Source organism: Leucoraja erinacea, chromosome 5, assembly GCF_028641065.1.
Source record: "Leucoraja erinacea ecotype New England chromosome 5, Leri_hhj_1, whole genome shotgun sequence".
NCBI lineage: Eukaryota > Metazoa > Chordata > Chondrichthyes > Rajiformes > Rajidae > Leucoraja > Leucoraja erinaceus.
In genome coordinates this window covers 79,808,651-79,829,222 of record NC_073381.1, presented here as the reverse complement: position 1 = coordinate 79,829,222, position 20,572 = coordinate 79,808,651, and the positions used below count along the sequence as shown (strand labels likewise).

The 20,572-nt window shown below is 40.8% G+C and overlaps 1 protein-coding gene across 2 annotated transcripts in view; it reads right to left on the bottom strand.

The window, feature by feature from the left end:
* Positions 1-20,572, bottom strand: part of ibtk (inhibitor of Bruton agammaglobulinemia tyrosine kinase) — a 121,754-nt gene that overhangs the window by 58,745 nt on the left and 42,437 nt on the right. For both annotated transcript variants that reach the window (XM_055636068.1, XM_055636069.1), the window contains 4 exons: positions 20,013-20,136; positions 10,083-10,260; positions 5,973-6,153; positions 612-1,217 (listed from right to left, as the gene is read on the bottom strand). In XM_055636068.1, coding sequence (XP_055492043.1) covers positions 612-1,217; positions 5,973-6,153; positions 10,083-10,260; positions 20,013-20,136 — 1,089 coding nt within the window. The remainder of the gene's footprint in view (positions 1-611; positions 1,218-5,972; positions 6,154-10,082; positions 10,261-20,012; positions 20,137-20,572) is intronic.

Genomic DNA, 20,572 nt, shown 5'->3' with positions numbered 1-20,572 from the left:
AGTGTCCCATCCCTGTCAGGGGGAGGCCGGAGATGTCCAGGGTGACACTGGCTTACAGTCAGTCCAGGGCTGTCGGTTAGGCAGAGTTGAGCTGGAGTTTGCGCTTCTTCACCGCGCTGTAAGCCTAGGGCCGCCACTGCTCCGGGCCGGTGTCCCGTCAGTCCAGGGACTGGGATGGGACAATCAGGAAGGGACAGGGATGGTCCAGTAGCAATTCAACAGCGCTTGCAACGCTGGAGACCTGGGTTTGATCCTGACTGCGAATGAAACGCAGGTCTGTACACACGCAGCAGTTCAGCTGCTGAGAATGTCTCTCCGCCAGTCCAATCTCTCCCCGTCTCCCACTCGCATCTGCCCCCTCTCTCTCTCTCTCTCTCTCTCGCTGTTACACCCCACTCCCGCTACCTGGCACCCCCGTTCCTCAGATTAAATTTTTTTTACACATAAATTATGAATAATTATATGAATTTATACACAGTTTATACAGCCAGCGTTTCATTCGCTTTTTCTTTATCGCGAATGATCTTTGACAAATCCCATGATTCCTTGCGTTTTTCGGAATACCGAACTCGCTTATTGCACCTCTTATAGGGTTTCCGCTCCATTCTTACCTTGCAGATAGACTAGTAAGACCAAGTTTTTTTGCTGTAGCCTGCAGCATTTTAACTGGATTTGCCTCTTCATTAAGCCCTTTATTTTTTTTGCTGGGTTTGTTTTTGGACTTTGATTTCTGACTCTGCTGGTTTTCAAAAATAGCTGATGCAGATTTCCCTTTAAAATCTTCACAAAATTTGAATTTCTGCATAGAGCTCTCCAATGTGGATATCAGTGGATTTTGATAAGTTTCTATTTTATCTGTGAACTGGATTTTTGGTTTGTAGCCGTCTGTTAGCAAGTCACAGGTGTCTGTATATATGAATTGTAAAATATAGGCAAACAAGTCGGCTTGAATCTTATCCAGAACGTACAAGTCACATCCCACTACATCCTCGTCTTGCAAATGGGCATCGGGGATCTCCACGTGGTCTCCATCAGGAAAGAAAAGCTTTCGAAAGAAGTCGGATCGCATAGCCAGGATGTACTTATGACTTGGAAAAATTTGATTGCCAACCTGACACGTGACATCATGGATATTGTCAGTTTCACTGACTTCCCTGAGAAGTTTTCCTAAGTCTTCAGTAAAACTTGAAGATGACGCATTTGGAATTTCATAGAGGCTAAAAATAAAATAAAACATTCCATGAAAATGTAAAGGTGTAAACAGAACACCAAACCCGGTGACACAGCAAGCCTGGTGAAGATGGTTTTAGCAGAAGAAATAGGTCAATGTAATGGGCAGTTATTATTCAACATTAAGAAACGCGGACACATTTTGTTAAAGAAGCTATAACAAAGATAATGCAAGTTTCAATAAAATGGGCTAGATGGTTATATGGATGAGTTAAAAAGGTGAACCACAGAAAGAAAGTGGGTTAAATATAAATGTACGAAAATGGCACTTGGCACAATTCATATAGATTAGACATTAGGCCATATTTGGAGAGCTGGATGTGTTCAAGATAAACCAATTTGCAGGAATATTAAACCTGTATCAATGGCACAGAAAATGCATCAGAAAAACTTGAACAATTAGGGTCTTTATCCCACAAGGGAGATTAAGGAGGATAATCTTATTGATCATCAAAATGATGCAGTTTTGAGATAGGTTTCACCGATTAACATTGGTCACTAGAAAACAATCTAATAATTATCATAGTCAGGAAAAGAGTTAAAACCATATCAGAAAGTGAAATGTGTTACTACAAATATTTTGAAAGTTAAAGACGATACTCACGAGTATTTGTTAAGGAAGAATGTAAAACAGATACAGGAAATTAGATGAAAGTAAATGGAGCAGACTGATGATCTAGCACTAACTGAAGTGAAACATTGCATCAAAAGGCCACCTGTGCGATTATTCCGGTTACTATATAACAAAATGTTAAGATTTACTACCAAGTCTCCTACATAGTGTTTTTCATAAATTTCGGACAACATATTCTCTCCCAGATGTCATAGGTTTAAGGACAAGGGGGAAGATTTAATGGGAACCCGAGGGGTAATTTTTTTTACACAAAGGGTGGTGGGTGCATTGAACAACCTGGTGGAGGAGGTAGTTGAGGCAGGTATTATCACAAAGTTAATAAAAACATTTGGACAGGTACATAGATCAGATAGGTTTAGAGGGGTATGGGCCAAAAGTGGGGAGGTGAGACTAGTGTAGATGAGGCATGTTGGTCGGAGTGGGCAAGTTGGGCCATACGGCCTGTTTCCATGCTGTAGTACTTGTTATGTAATTTTTAAACATGGTAATTGTTATAATGCAAGTAACTTAGCAACACATAAATGACATAACAAATAAACCATTGATTCAATTTATAAATTCTGAGGAAGTTCTCAAAATACTTGCATAAGATAGATAATGACTACCCAACAGGATGGAGACAGCCTTGGTTCATACATAGAAACATAGAAAATAGGTGCAGGAGTAGACCATTCGGCCCTTCGAGCCTGCACAGCCATTCAATATGATCATGGCTGATCATCCAACTCGGTATCCCGTACCTGCTTTCTCTCCATACCCCCTGATCCCCTTAGCCTACGCCTCAGCTGGTAGACAGCAACTCATTGTATTGGCACTGCCCAGTTACTGCTCTGGAAACTAAATCTGGATTTGTGTACAAAACACTGGAGCGATTCCAGTACTAACAATTAACCCAATTGTTTATGTAGTGGAAAAGCAAATCTTATAATTATCACATTTCCAACTAAATCTAACGATATCTGAAGGTGTAATGCTACATCTAGTGAGGCATTTTAGAAAGCAAAACAATACACATTTTGAAGACATGGCTCACAAATGAGAGTTCTGCTTTTGCCTGAAGCAACAATTTATTTGCAGCAAGCTTTTAATATTTTAGTCCAAATAAAATTCTTGATAATTGTATAGGTTTCGGCATCTCAGATCCCTGTTTTCACTTTCCATTTCTTTGTACGTGAACAAAAACATTAGCAAAAACAATTCCCCTTTGATTCTGTCTTCTGCTTTTCTCTTTCCCCTGTCCAGATGCTATCTCAGCTGCTGAAATTCCTATCACTTTTTGTTCATGTCAATTTAAATCTAGTCCTTAATGCAGAATAATATGTCGCTTTTCCTAACAGGTAAAGTTTGTTTCATTTATTACATTGCTTCATTTCCTACAAAGTAATAAAACAGTTACATATTAAATAAAAGTTAAAATAAAGCAAGAAATTAAACAAAGCCAATAACATTATATAACTGGGACATCCTATGCAGTAAACCTCAATAATCCAGGACGTGGTATTAGTTTCCAGACCATTGAATGCTACTCCTATTAAGACTCAAACACACATATTTCACTATTTTATATAGGAGCAAGAAATGGAATTTGGTGAATTTCAGCCAGCGTTTAGCCTCTACTCTGGTGTCTACTCCAGCTACACATTCACTTAATACTATGTATTTTGTACAACTAAATGATTGTTTCAATAATTGATTGTATCATTGTTATCAGAGTTTCATTCCATTTATATCTCAATAAATATGTGCACATATCGTTATCATACAGGATAGGGGGTCATCATTGACACCCTATGACATCTATGACACACTATAACCACAGTAATCTCACGATTGAAGGGTCAGCAGTGAAGAAATGTGGTTTGCCCTGGATTTTGCCAAGATTAAGTGTTTATGGAGCTGCATTCATCCAGGCAAGTGGTGAATAGTTGACACTTGGCCTGCCTCTTATCAATAGTGGAAAGTTCAATCATAACTTTCAGTACGGATGTCTGAGGTTGTCGGGAGAAGGCAGGAGAATGGGGTTAGGAGGGAGAGATAGATCAGCCAGGATTGAATGGCGGAGTGCACGATGGCCAAATGGCCTAATTCTACTCCTAATCCTTATGACCTTATGACCATAACGTAGCTTACAATAGTTGAGCCGTGAATACAGTCGTGAGGAAGTTGGGAGGTAATGCAAGGGAGGAGGGTAGGCGAGGCAAAAATGATTGACCTCTAACAACAACCATCAAGTTCCTTTACACTATAGAAACATAGAAATTAGGTGCAGGAGTAGGCCATGGCCCTTCGAGCCTGCACCGCCATTCAATATGATCATGGCTGATCATCCAACTCAGTATCCTGATCCTGCCTTCTCTCCATACCCTCTGATCAACAAGGGCCACATCTAACTCCCTTTAACAGCCAATGAACTGGCCTCAACTACCCTCTGTGGCAGAGAGTTCCAGAGATTCACCACTCTCTGTGTGAAAAAAGTTTCCTCATCTCAGTTTTAAAGGATTTCCCCCTTATCCTTAAGCTGTGACCCCTTGTCCTGTATGTATGACGGTCAGTTGTGAACCTTCCCCATTTTAAATTAACTTCAGTTTAATAACCCTCCTTGACAACGCTGTATGACAACAATATACACACATATTTATTGAGATATAAATGAAGTGAAACTGATGACAATACAATTATTCAATCAAATGGCCGCGGGACAATTGTTATCGCCTGCCGGGGGCTCTGACTTTGACTCTGACATCGGGGGGAGAGGGAAGTGCAGGGGAGAGATACGTTTTTTTTTTTGCCTTCCATCACAGCGAGGTGGAGATGCGCTGTGATGGATGTCTGTGTAAATTGTGTTGTGTCTTGGGTCTTTTTTTTCTTGTATGTATGACTGCAGAAACAACATTTCACTTGAGCCTCTATGAGGTTCAAGTGACAAATAAATTGTATTGTATTGTATTGTAAATGTTGCTTGAATCTAACCTAGAATCTAATCCTTGATAATAATTGGGCCATGGTTTTAATGAAGCAGAGTGATCGTTGCACAACTGAAAATGAGCATTAGTGAAAGTTACATTGTCCTATCTGGGACATATGACAATAAAACACTCTTGACTCCTGACTAGTGATCCATTTCTGCCAGTGTAATTTAAAGTGATCTTTCAACAATTTGATACTGGTTAAAAGTGGACTATGATAGATACAAAAAGCTGGAGTAACTCAGCGGGACAGGCAGCATCTTTGGAGAGAAGGAATGGGAGACCTTTCGGGTCGAGACCCTTCTTCAGAGGGGGAAAGGGAAATGGGAGATATAGAAGGTGATGTGGAGAGAACAATGAATGAAAGATATTTGTTAAAAGTAACAATGATAAAGGAAACAGGCCATTGTTTGTTGGGATGAAAACAAGAAGCTAGTACGTCTTGGATGGGGGAGGGATGGAGAGGGAATGCTGGATTACTTGAAGTTAGAGAAATCACTATTCATACCATTGGGCTGTAAGCTGCTAAATGGGGCGACCATTCAACTAAGTCTGGTCTACATCTTTATTGGGGTATAAAATAATGTGAAGAGATTGAGGCGGTTGGACACACTTCAGAGCAAATAATTAACTCCTGTTCCTAAATGGCATAATGTCCTACCAAACCATATCTGCTACTTTATATTTCTTGGGATTTTGAGAAATCTAATTAATTTTGGAAAAAATATCCTTTTAGCGAGTAATAATATAATCTACGCAGAAAAATAATTAGAATGTTTACAATCTAATTAGCCATGAGATAGCAAAAGTAACACAAACAGGGCATAGCTTTAAGGTGAGAGGGGCATAGATTAAAGGGGCAATTTTTTTAAATATAGAGGTTTCCAGAACGCGCTGCCAGGTTTGGTGGTGAAGGCAGAAACGAGTGGCATTTAGGAGCCCTTTCAAGCCCTATGCAGGGATATGAATCATGTGCAGATGGACTATCATGTTCAGCAAAGACATTGTGGGCCGAAGGGTCTGTTCTTGTGCTGTACTGTTCCATCTTCTATTTTCAAAAGTAGTTTCCTTCTCTTATGTCATTTGTCCTGCTGTGTGAATGCAAGTTAGGCATGGACACTGCACAAAGTAAATAAAGTTACCTAGTTTTAGGATCAGACTGCAAAATAGCAAAGTTGCGCCCATTTGAATCACTTGCAACGGAAACAGCACGATGAACGCAAGGTAGTTTCTCCAGTTTTATCCTTTCATACAAGTTGTTGCTCAATTCCGTAGTGTTAATCACTTGATCCATAGGATTCTTCAGAATACAGGACAATTCATCTAATAAAAAGGAAAATAAATTCAAGCATTATTACACATTTTAATCAAATAAGGAAACAATCCAAATGGGAGGTAATTAGACATTACACAGGCTGTTCCTGCATTGAAAATAACAATTTATGAGTAGTGTATCAGCAAATTTTACAAAGGCATTGCAGCAATTATGTTTTGATGTATGAAAAGCAGGAATATCATTTGTTATGCCTGTGATATGTTATTTTTAAACATCTGTCTACATTGCACTTTAATTCCTCAAGTGACAAGATTTAACTCAAGTACCAAAACAAACTGTGACGGGTATCCTATCAATTTCTGAAGACTTGCGTTATGAATGGCAAACTTAAAATAGGCCATCCGTCAGAGATCAATAGTTTAAACAAAAAAACAACTTCTCCTTAATTCTTCCCATCTCCGAGCACCAAACAAGATAGAAGGTCATTTGATAGCGGTCAATAGCGTGAAACATCAATGCAGATTCCCATAGATGCAGCCCAACTTGCTGAACATCTCCAGAGTGTCCTCCAGAGATTACCACCGGGTGGCGCCAGCATTGGCTGCCTCGCCACAGTCTGGTTGTCCCTTCCTTCTTTGTTTAGTATATGTTAAATGTATGTTTTTAGTGTTCTTTAGCTTGTTTTATGTGGGGGGTGGGGAGGGAATGGGGGAAACTATTTAAAAATCTCTTACCTCAACGGAGAGGCGATTTTTTTCCATATCGTATCTCCGTCCGCACTGCGGCTTAACATTGAGGAGCTGGACACATTTGCTGGAGTCTGACTTTGGGAGCTCCAACCGTGGTAGCCTGCGGGCTTTTAACATCACAGAGCTCACGATCCCTTTGCCAGGGATTGACCTCTGAGCTCCAACCGCGGGAGCCTGCATACTTTAACAGCGTGGAGCTTGCAGTCTCTGGTTAGAGACTGACTTCGGGAGCTCCGTGCCGCGGGAGCTTCGATCGCCCTGACTGCGGATGGTTCAACTGCCCCGACCGCGGGACAAAAATGAGGGAAGAAGATTAGACTTTATTGCCTTCCATCACAGTGAGGAATGTGGAGAATCCGCTGTGGTGGATGTTTATGTAAAACTTTTATGCAGTTGTGTATCTTGTTGCTTTTTTTTAGTATGGCTATATGGTAATACATATATCACTGTACCTTAATTGATACGTGACAATAAAAGACCTTAGAAACCTTACTCTATTTCAGATGTCCAGCAGTTTTTGAGTTTCAAAGAAAATAATTTTAATTGCCATGACTACCCGTGTAATTGTGAATATCAAAAAATGTTTATGTAAATGCAAAGTTACGCATTTAAAGTTGTACACATAATTGTTTCTTATGTACATAATCAATTCACATTGAATAAGAGCCGTTAGTTTAGATGAAACATACTAGTTACTCATTCAGAAGCATCCAAATTTGAAGGAGGTAAATTCCCTGGTTGCACCACCAGATGGAGCAACATAGAAGTGAGCTGGATGATGGCACAGGCAATATGGAATTGTGTTGAATTAGATATATCAACAAAGGTACTGGCTGCTGGACTACCTGACTGGCAGACCTATCATTTAGAACTGGTCAAGAGATTTCCTCCACCTCTGACCCTCAACACTGGGCTCCTCGGGGATGTGTGTTTATTCCCGTTCTACTTCCCCCACACCCACGGCTGTGTGACCAAGTACAACACCAACCCAATTTCTAAGTTCGCTGACGACACCACTGTCGTCAGTCAGATCAACAAAAATTAAGAAGAAAGGAGATTAAGAACTTTATGTCATGGTGCCAGAACAACCTAGCTCTTAATGTTTTCAAGACGAAGGAGTTGGTTGTTCAGCTAATGAATGGGGAGGAGAATATAACTAAATCTTCATCAATGGCGCTGCGTTAGAGATGGTCGACACCTTCCAGTTCCTTGGGATCGCACATCGCCAGCAACCTACTCTGGACCCTACACAGTTGTGATTAAGAAATTTACTTCCCTAACGCATCTGAAAGGACTTGGTATGTCCACAGGATTCTCTTGAACTTCCATAGATGCACTATAGAAAGTATTTTGACAGGATGCATCTCAGCCTGGTATAGCAAGCGCTCTACTGTTGATGATCTGAACCTGCAGAGAGTGGTGAACCCTGCCCGGTCCATCACCGCTCATCACTTTCTTCTGTCCAGTCCATCTTCATGGTGCATTGTATCATGAAGGCTGGAAATATCATCAAGGATGCCTACAATAGGCAATAGACAATAGGTGCAGGAGTAGGCCATTCGGCCCTTTAAGCCAGCACCGCCATTCAATGTGATCATGGCTTACCACCCTGGCCAATCCTAATTTCCCTCTTCCACCTTCTGGATGCAGATCCAGGAGCTTGAAAGCCCACATTTACAGGCTCAAGAATAGCTTCTTCCACAAGAAACTCCATACTCCAACCCAATCATCTTCAAGGAGGTGCTGTCAAATACTCTTACTCTTATCATTAGCTCATTCGGTTATTCTATTATTGCACTTGAGGACTGTTTTTACACTACTTCCGATTGCACTACAATCTTTGCACCATTCATAGTCACACAGTGTGGAAACGGCCACTTCGACCCAACTTGCCCACACCGACCAACATGTCCCACCTACACTAGTCCCACCTGCCTGTGCTTGGCCCATATCCCCCTAAACCTATGGTGGTTTATCATAACCTAAACCTAACCTACACACATTCTGGTGTTTTGCATTCTTGTGGTATTTATTATTATTGTATGTACACTGTGTACTCACTCAATGAGCTTTATGAAAACAAGCTATTGCATCACATCCTACTGTATATGACAATAAACAAACCCAAATTAAATAATTAGTAACTTCAAATTAATTGTGTAAATTTGCACAAGCCAATACTTTTCTATTTTGTTCCTGTTAACTATTAATTTTTATGTATATCTGGAGAACCATTTAAAGATACTATTACTTAAGCAGTTACCGCATACTGAAGCTCAAATTTAATAAAAATCAGAACATTAAGTATTAACCTGATCATTCCAAGGCAGAATCAGATGCAAGAGCTCAGCAGGATAAAAATTGCACGCTACAAATTTAAGCACAAAATGTCCTTGATAATTTCTGTAAAAATTAATGGATGGAAACAAAATCACAAGCAGCTTGTGACTTAATCTACAATGAACAATTACAACTGCCAATTTTTGTATTCAGGCACTGGAAAGAAAAACCTGCCTTAAGCCAACATTCCAATTTTGGCTTTAATAGGTTGATTTCAGCCTTCTTTCAGAAAATGAAATGCGCTGTTGATATCCACACATTTAAAATGTCAAGAGTTAGATAAGGATTGTTTTGTTTTAGGGAGGAGATTAGGCTGTTAAATGGCATGGGTAAAAGGCAAAAATGAGAACAAAGTTATTCATGTTTAACTTCTTCAGACAGAATTTTATATTTAAAGATTATCAATCATAGATACCGTTACTGAGCATGTTAAATGAAACATACTACTAGTATAGCTCAAATGAATTGCTGGAGCACTAAAGCTAGAATAAACTTGTCAAAGGCATCTTTAGTTTAGTTTGGTTTAAAGATACAGCGCGGAAACAGGCCTTTCGGCCCATCGATCCGTGACGACCAATGATCCCCACACATTAACAATATCCTACACACACCAGGGACAATTTGCAATTATACCATGCCTATTAACGTACAAACCTGTACGTCTTTGGAGTAAACCGGAGACCCTAGAGAAAATCCACGCAGGTCACGGAGAGAAAGTACAAACTCCGTACAGACAAGCACCCGTAGTCAGGATCAATCCTGGGTCTCTGGCACTGTAAGGCAGCAACTCTATCGGTGCGCCACATTGCCGCCTATCTCAACTAATTGTGTTGCAACATTAAACTTCAATCCGTATATATTATTTCAAACAAGAATGAAATGCTTACCTTTCTTTTCTAAATTCTTTTTTTCTGATTCAGTCCAGCTTCCTGTAAACCCATCCCCATCCTGTGTTACAAAAATCATTCCATTCTTGCTCAAAGCAATATCCGACATGAAAACCTGCCGCCCATATGCCCAACGACACTGTTTAGTCAAGCAGTTTGTTGATCTCCAACAAGAAATCTAATTAGGGCACAAGGAGAGCAAGTGAATTAAATATCTTACTTTAAATAAATGCTATTTCTCCAAGTGAAGCCTCCTCCTGTATATTCAAAGAACGCGAAACAACAGCTGTAAAAACAATGAATTGGAAATAATGCATTTGGTCAGATTTGTGAAATAGTCTGTATCCATGAATTTTAACTTAATTATTTTTTTTTTAATCTAGTCAATTTATCATGCATGACAAGGCCAGGAAAAGAGGGAAATAGGCTTCCTATCCCATTTTTTTGCACAATTCGATCAGACCTAGATAACTGCCCCACAGAATCAAGCTGGAGTAAAACACTTTATCCTGCGCATATTGCTACTCCAGGACCACCAGATTTTCCAGGCTACTGAATGATTTTCATATTAATCCTCCAAATTGTTTTAAAACACTTTAGAAGTATGATACACAGCAAAAAGATAAATGGTGCAGTGAACCCGGTATGTTTCAGGGAACCACAGTCACAGGGACCCTAGTGATTGTGAGCAGGGTCACAGTGGGGATTATTATTTCAATAGGAAGACAAATAGAATATTGCTTTAAATGGAAAGAACTGCTCAATGTTAGTGTACAGAGTAACCGAGCTGCACTTGTGCATGAAATGCAACATTTTCACTTGCAGATTAACATTTGTATTCAAACCTATCAAATACTCTTAAAAGACAAAACTATGACAAACATTCATCCTCTGGGCAGTATCCTAGACTCAACCACCGTCACCATAACCTATTTTTCTATGTTTCTATACTGATTAGAAAGTGTACATTAGCAACATAGAAACATAGAAATTAGGTGCAGGAGTAGGCCATTCGGCCCTTCGAGCCTGCACCGCCATTCAATATGATCATGGCTGATCATCCAACTCAGTATCCCGTACCTGCCTTCTCTCCATACCTCCTGATCCCCTTAGCCACAAGGGCCACATCTAACTCCCTCTTAAATATAACAATATGTACTTCTTACATGATGTGGTGCAGTGGTATGACAGGACTTCCTTGACATCATCCATCATACCAAAAATCACCATCACCTCAAAGGTCCACAGCATGGCAATGTCACTATCTGTAAATTGGTCAAAATTGGACATTGGCCAAATATGGAAATAAGTCACCATAGATACTGTGTCAACATCCTGATAGCCAAATAGCATAGCAAGTATAGTTTCGCTATAAACTGAAGTTGTTCAAGAAGGTGACTCAATGCTACAATCTCAAAGACTTCAATAATTATTGTTTTATGTCATCCAGAAATTGATAGTTTATCAGCTAGCTCAATCTGTACCTTCAGTGGAGCTCCTGTTACATACAATCTGCTAGAGTTAAACCTCCAGTACCTTTAGGAACTACAAATTTTGGTAAGCAATGAGAATTTAAATTCTATAAAGCAAGATTTTTAAATGCCTCATTAGCACATCATATGCTAGCAAATGTTATTATCCTTTCATAACATTTTTAGTGCAAACTAATTGTTTCTTGCAGAATTACACGTATGTTGACTAAAAAGACTTCAGGAACTGCAACGTCATGAATGAATATATGTTCAAAAATAAAGCATTTGCACATTGTCAATGAAAATAGATTTCAGACCAGTGACTGAAGTTGACTCTTGTTGCAGATAATTCTACTATAACATAACAGTTATGTTCCTACGAAAGCTAGTGTTATACAAAATCATGTTCTAAAAAGAATTGTGTCAATGAAAGAAAGGATTTATGGGCTAAAGTGCTTCAGACTTGCAAAAATAAATTTTTTTCCCCACCCAACAGGACTAAAGGTATTTTGTTAAGAGCAACAATTTAGTTTTTGGTAATGCATGTTAAAAATACTAAAATGTATGTTATAATGTTTAATAAAATACCATTGCACAAGCAAATTACGTATTGATTTCAATGGCTATCTGTGGTGAATCTGACAGACAGTGTTCTTAATAGACAGTGGTGTCTGATTACCGCAGGAAGATTACATGGAAGCAATTTTATTCCCGAAGCAGTTTTTTACAAAGTAGTTTGGAAATTGACAAACCAAAAACAAACCAAGTTTAAGTGGTTTTCTGGTTCCCCTTCGAAATCGCTTTATGACCAATTCAACCCACATAGTATCGATCATTTTATAACAAACAAGTGCTGCAACAGATTGCTTAGAGAGCTAAAAATTCGGATTTGTGCTTAGTAAAATGGATGTATGGAACAATTCATCCAGCAGAATAAAAACAGTGGTCATTGGGGTGAAATAGGCTTCGGTTTATAAAAATTAGTTTCCATCAATAACAACGTGGTAAAAAAACACTTTACAGTAAACCCTCATTATTACGGGCCTCTTTATAATGGATTCCGGTTATAGCGGACAGACGTACCGACCTTTTCGTCAGTCTGGGCTGCCGACACCACCCCCAGCCCACATCATCTCTCTGGCCACTTCCAGGCCGGGCTGCCAACGCCATCTACAGTCCGCACCACCTCCCTGGCCCCTTCCACTATTTATACAATGATACTAGTTTACTCGGTAGTCCCTCACTTGATTATTGCGAACAATCGACTATGGCGACATCATTCCCCTCCCTGTCCCGTGTTCCGTTATAACGGGGTTTACTGTATTTTGTGAAACAATTTTTTGTACTAAGAATTTTACTAAGATCGCCTTCTCTGCTAACATTAACTCAAGGGAAAGAAACACTATTTTAATCCATTAACTATGATGCATTGAAATGCAGAGTAGGACCTCCAATGTGAAATTTCCCTCATTTTATTGCGAGCTCAGCTATTAAACCTGTGGCTGGCACTTAGCTAGTCTCAATTTTGTTGGGGAGCTCAGCACAGCAGGTAGCTTGTGTTCTTGGTAATTGCCCATTTGCTTATATTGATGAGTTGCTTGGTGTATAATATTTCTTCTAGTACTCCATTAGGCTGTGTAATGGCTTAATCTTCATGTACTGTAATAACATCTATCAGCCCTTTAGATGGGTCTTGACAGAATAATTCCCACTATCATTGCAACATAAAGCTTTATTACAATCTTGAAATTGTCCTGTTCTACTCTGAAAGATATTAAATTTCTCGTTCAAAAATGTATTTAGCTAATTTTACATTCACTCGGGTGGATCAGAGGTGGGTTGAAGTAGTAATTACACAGTTTAAATATTACTACCACCTTAATATTTTTAAGCTATTACAATCACTGGTGCAATTTCCATCTTTTACATGCTGGCATTAAACATTGCCTAAGCACCACATACAATGGAGAGAACCCGAGGCAGCAATATTGTAAAGTTGTTCTAATCAAATGTATTTAATTTTTTCAAGAAGACAACGATTAGCTAATCAAGCCTTTCCTTTTAAGCCTCCCAAATAGGTATTTTGTTTAATTTGGAATCTAATAACTCTGTTTCCTATTGGCGTTTGGCATTTTAAAAACTGATCACAATTTTGTATTTCAGCTCAGTTGATATTCTGGGCATCATCGATATGTATATATAAAGAGCATGTAACAGTGAAAACCATCCCCAAACAGATCACAAAAGGGGAAACAAAATTAAGCCAAAATTTAGATTAGAGATACAGCATGGAAACAGACCCTTCGGCCCGGAGTCCATGCCAGTCATTGATCATCTGTTCACACGAGTTCTATGTTATCCAATTTTCTCATTCACTCCCTATACACTGGAGGCCAATCTCAGTTCAGTTCAGTTTAGTTTATTGTCACGTGTACCAAGGTACAGTGAAAAGCTTTTGTGTTAATCTGCACGTCTTTGGGATATGGGAGGGAAACCAGAGCACCGAGAAGAAACACACGCAATCACGCAGGGCGAACGAGCTAACTCCACATATACAGCGCCAGACACCAGAATCGAACATGGGTTTCTGGTGCTAACAGGCAGCAGCTCTACCAACTGCTCCACGATGCCACACTGTAATAATATGGAGAATGACCAAAGGAGAGGAAGAAGTGGATAAGCAGTGATGTTATATAAGGAGTATAAGAGCAAGACACCTAGGCTGTTCAAAGCACAACTAGCCTTGGTGGTGACTGGCGAAAGGAAAAGGAGTTTTAATGCAACAATTAAATGTTTAAAATTAGAGGCACAGAAAATTACATACAATAGCAAGAACCGGAGCATTAGTGCTGATCAGGATTCAATTTCAAGGCCTAGATGAGTGGTCAAGTTGCAAAGTGTGGAGTATGGAACAGTTCTGAAGGCAATCTGAAAACAAAGTTCCTAAAAGAGTTGATGGGCTGAAACAAAAAAAACCTTTCTTAATCCTTAATGAAACTAAAAGACACTAAGATTTTTGCTTTTCTTAAGGGCCTGTTCCACTTTGGCGATTTTTTAAGCGACTACAGGCATCTAGGCTGTCGCCACATGGTCGCGGGGTGTCGCCTGCATGGTCGTGTGTAGTCTCCTCAGTCACCCAAAGAGTTGTTGCGTCTTTCTGGACGCCGCTGGATTTTCAAAATATTCAAAAAATGGTGGCGACAGTCGACGAGTGGGTTTGATGCCAATGAGCGTAGCTTGCTTCTCCTGACGTAGGTGTTGTCATAGGTTGTCGCCAGGTGACGTAGGTTGTCGCCAGTGCTGACAAGGATAAATTCCATTGGCGACTACCTACGCCAACCGGCGACAGGTACCGGCGTCAAGAGAAGTCAAGTAGCGACTGGCATTGTCTTCAGTTGTCGCCGAAAGGGTCGTAGCTTGTCGCGGGTGGACGTTGGTTGACTTCGGTTGTTGCCTGTATCGTCGCAGGTTGTCGTAGGTATCGTCGCAGGTTGTCGTAGGTGGACGTCCCAAGTCGCGACAATTGGGTCGCCGGTTGTCGGTAGCTTGCCATAGCTTGACATCGACTAGGTGGTAGGTTGTTGTAACTTATCGTAGACATTGTCGTAGGGGGGTCCAGTCGCCGGTTTTTCGACGACCTGCTACGACTATGACAGTCACCGGCAGTCGTCTAAAAAATTGCCTAAGTGGGACAGGTCCTTTAGACGCTCTAATGTGGAGAATCAGCCGGCTTCCATTCCACTGGAACACCCCTTGCAGAATCCTGCATGGAGGACAGTAAAGACTGGGCAGCATGGTCCAGGACTTAAACATTTACAACCAAGTTCCAAAACTACAGGCAACAACTGAAAGCAGAAAACTATTGGCATCATCTGGCAAAATTCAGGCCATAACATTTGAAGAATAAACAGTTGTGTGATTATAATGCTCATCAATGCTTGGGCCACTAGATGGCATCTGTGACATAAATTCAGCCAAAAAAAGGTATTTTAACCCAGTGCAGTCCAGACACCCACCATATTCTGTGTAAAAAAACTTGCCCCGCATATCTCATTCAAACTTTCCCCCTCTGACCTTAAACTATTCTCTTTGACACATTCATGCTGGCAAAAAGGTTCTAAATGTCCTCTATGTATGCTTCACAAAATGTTATACACGTTTCACATTTCCCTCAACCTCTGATCATCCAGAGAAAACAATCCAAGTTTGCCCAACCTCTTCTTATAACGAATACCGTCTAATAACAGCAGCTTTCTGATAAACGTCTTTTGCACCCTCTCCACAGTCTCCACCTGCTTCGTGTAATGGGGTGACCTGAGCTGCAATACTCTAAATGCAGCCTTACTAAAGCCTTGTAAAGCTGCATCATGACTTCCTGACTCTTATACTCCATACCTTGACCAATGCCGGCAAGCATCAAATCTCTTTCCAGGACGCTGAACCATAACATATTTTAAAATTGAAGTTATTTATGATTAAAAAAATATGCAGGTACAGGTGCACAACCTTTTATCCGAAATTCCAAATAACGAAAAGCTCCGAATAGCGGACATTTTTTCGGGCCTTGAAGAAAGGTCCTTGAAGATGTTCACCGAGGGCAGCCCGCAGAGGTGACAGCGGAACCTCCGGTCGATCCTCAAAGAAAGGGGAACTAAATCCCCATTCATAAAAGAGAAGGTGAGGGTATATTGCGCGGGAGGGTCAATAATTGACAATATGCTGCTGTCTGCCCGTTGAGTTAAAAAGTTCCCACGGTAGACTCATGATACACAGTGTATCGTGAGTCTTGCGTGGGAACTTTTTAACTCAGCAGGCAGGCAGCAGCAGATTGTCGCTCCCTTCAGTTTCACCCCACCTACACCCCTCTGCTTCCCGGCCATGTGTGTGACCCCTTCCCTCCCCTCTCCAGCTCCCCACCCATTGCACCGGCGCGGGAGCTTTGCACTGTCTTCACATCGGCGATGCCAGCAGGTCAATGCCAGTCACCGGAGATGTCAGGACCAACGGGACACTGACCCCCAGGCCCACTGCAAGCACTGAGATCCCAGAGAGCCACAGCCAGCAGCAGCCCAGCCCCATTCCAACTCCAGAGGAACACGCTCCCCGTAGGGACAGAAACTGATGGTGTGCAAGGTACGTCTTGTTCTTGGGGTTGCGGATGAGGGGGTTCGGACTGTGACGTCTCCGGCCACCCCCCTGTACAGGAGCTGAGACTGGGAACTGTACCGCCCTTGCAGGTGAGCAGGAGAGTGGGGTTGTTTGCAGTTGCAGAGGGAGGGGGCAAGGGCGGTACAGTTCCCAGTCTCAGCTCCTGTCCAGGGGGGTGGCCGGAGACGTCAGGACCAACGGGACACTGACTGCAAGCACGGAGATCCCAGAGACTCACAGCCAGCAGCAACTCTAGCCCAGCCCCGTTCCAACTCCAGAGGAACCCGGGTTGCGGATGAGGGGGCGCATCTCGGGCTGTGGGTGAACTGCCACTTGTAGAGGCCCATCGGGGAGCGGGTTCCTGTTGTGCTGTTTGATCGCCCCCTGCTATCTCAGGGACAGGGAGACACAGCGGCTTTTGAGAATGGTGGGAAATCACTTCCAAAGTTCTGCCCACACAGTCAGTACACCTCTCCTACACTTGTCTCCCGCACTAAGATCATCTCGCAGAGAATGATCCCAGCCTAACCCTCCCTATTCTCTCCTATTCTGCAAGAAAAAACTACATTGAAGACTCAAACTCGCGATCGAGTAACTGCCAGGATCTAGGGGCAAACTCGCGACCTTGCGGATATGAGCCGAGCACTCTACCACTGAGCCAGCCGTTAAAATCTACGCTAGAAATCTTCCATTACAAAAGCCGAAAAATTCCAAATTACGAAAAGTGTCTGGTCCCAAGGCTTTCGGATAAAAGGTTGTGCACCTGTATACAACTTTACATAGAATTGGCTAAACAACTCTGTCAGAAAACATGATTGCCACCAAACCGTTTTGTGTACTGGTTTTACATGGGCATGGAGACCCCATGTTTAAGAAGTTTAACAAGATAAAGCAACTTATGTTGGGGAAGTTAATTTATATTCTTGATTAGTACAAGTGTCTGAAGTTCTGGGGAGAAGGCAGGAGAATGGGATTACGAGGGAGAGATAAATCAATCATGATTGAATGGCGGAGTAGACTTGATGTGCCGAATGACCTAATTCCACTCCTATCTCTTAAGATCTTGTGATATTCCAAATTATGTAAAATAGTATTCCACTGGTGACATGGGTGAAAGGCCAATATCACAACAGGCTTAAAATGTGGTGATCGAAATCAGTAAAATGACAATTTTTTGACAAATCCCAAGCCGAGCCTCCAATTGCCAACACCCCAGAAATTGTGTCAACAGCACCAACTAAACATGAAAAAGGTGAATTTTGGCCATTAGCGTACATCCCATCATATTCAGGAGTTTTGGGAGGAAAAAACCCCAGAGCAAGTACAAATACAACATTATCGTAATATGCTATGAGCTGCTACTTCACAATGCCAGAGACCCGGGTTTGATCCCGACTTTGGGAACTGTCTGTGTAACGTTTGCACGTCCTCCCTGTAGCCACGTGGGTTTCCTCCGGGTGCTCTGGTTTCCTCCCACATCCCAAAGACATATGAGCTTTTAGGTTAATTGGCCTCTATAAATTGCCCCCAATGTGTAGGGAAAGTGGGATAACATAGAACTAGTGTGAATAGGTGATCAATGGTCGGTGTGGACTCAGTGCGCTGAAGGGCCTGTTTTCATGCTGTATCTCTACAATAAACTCTACGCTGTTTATTCTATGTAATTCAATGCCAACTTCATGGTTAAAATGCTTCCCTTTGCTATGGCCACTAGATGGCACCCATAACACATTGTATACTTTGCCTCCTGATATACAGCAGCAAAGACTGAAGTACAAATTGCTCAATAACAAATACACACAAATTCATGAACAAGTTTTGAAGAAAATGTTTAATCGACAAAATGGCACATGGTGGGGCAGCTAGTAGAACCTCTGCCCCACAACATCAGAGACCACAGTTTAATCTTGAGCTCAAGTGTTGTATGTGTGGAGTTTGCACATTCTCCCTGCGGTCATGTGGATTTTTCCCACATCCTAAGGACATGCGGGTTGCCAAATTAGTTGGGCACCAAGTAGTCCATCGTGAGTTGATGAAAATGCGAGGAGAATACAAGATCTCTAATGTAGGATTAGTATAAATTGATCGTCAATGGTTGGTTAGGACTCTGCATTGAATGCCAATTCAATTGGGTTTCCTCTTTTGGGTTTTTTTCATTACAAATATCTGCACTGTAAAGTACTCACCCCAACTTGACTGCACATTATGCAAATATGCAGAGGTATATTTTGTATAATTAGAGAAAGTCAATGTCACATAGCACTACATTCATTCTTCCTTTAGTACTAGTGATGTCAACTGATTGAATTCAGCAGAGTGAAGCCAACAAACATACTTTAAACTAGGTGTTTTAAACTCCCATTTTATTTCCCATAGTGCCAAAATGTCGGGAACTGGTGAAGAACCCAGAGACCTCTAACAATTAATTTTTTTTATACCCAGAAGCAAACAAAGAAAACACTTCATATATTTGACAATTCACTTTCACTAATGGTTAACTGGTCTTACAAACTATGCTAAAATATATGCTGAACATTTCAGAAATCGTTACACTTCATGTAAAATTAATTAGTCATATCTTTATTTCGATCATCACTCTTTTTCCAACTTGTTCAAGAAGAAAATATGTAATTCTGTCAAAGCTGCTTTTATTGCTCTTTACTGACTGGCAAAAGATGGTGGAAGTCCTTGTGTAGCAATGAGTTTATATAATTTATTGCCTTGCCGGGCTACTTCAACGGACATTAGGAACAAGTCACTAAGTTTGGCACTGGAGTTGCGTGCTGATCTGGCTGGCTGAGGGTGGCAGTTTTCTTCCTCTAAAGGTCATAAGTGATGTGGCTGGTTTTTGTAACAGACTAATAAATGTCTACACTAAACAACTTTAATACGTCTTCGCAGTTGCTGATATTGATCTCATAAAATAATATAAAAACTCGGCAAATGCGACCAAAAATGACATAAATACATATTTTTAAGCATGGGTACAAAACTGAGTAAAGAGGGGATGTAAAGTATTGTCTTCTCAAAGTATATCCTTTCCCACCCTGCATCATTCCTTCAAAAGACATACTCTTGTAGCTCAGGAAATACAAGAGAAGCAATTCACTCTGAGCAAAGAAAAGTTTGGGGGAGACACCTACCTTTCCACAGCCTGTGAGGCAGCTCATCTCAATTTAGCAAATACCATCTAGCTCAAATCTGTGCACTTCTGATCGATGATATGTGCAGTAATCTAATGCTATGTGTAACTATCCCATTACTTAATACTGAAGATGGAAGGGAAGAGGTAAAATATAGATCCACTTACCCTGCCTGCTTCATCCAGGGCCAATATACAAACTTTTTCACCTCCTCCTTCATTAAGTACCTGAGGATCAACTTTATGATCCAGATAGCCACCAGTAACTAGAACTTTCTTCAAGTTCAACTGCCTGCACAAGTCCGAAGAAATAATTAAATTTAGCATTTCATTGAAAGATAATATCACATTTAAACAAATGATAAATTATGGGAATATCTTAGATAACAAAAATAAAATAAGGTATTTATCTAGCTGCATTACTCTCCCAGACTACTATTTAGATGCATCTTAAATGAATTTAAAGTATTACTTACATTTCTAAATTTATTAATCTCATTTCAATCATTCATTATTCCTCATGCTTTTTTTCAGGCATCTGAAATGTACTTTTCACTAACTTGTACTTAACAACTGCTGGAGTCACATAGATCATCTTATTCATATCCTGGATTTAACCCACAGGCTACTTAATATTTTATGTGCCAACAGAAAGATTGTCTCTCAATTTTCTCCCAAGACAGCACAGTACAGAGTGAAATCATTTGACTTTTGCTCATGGTTCAAGC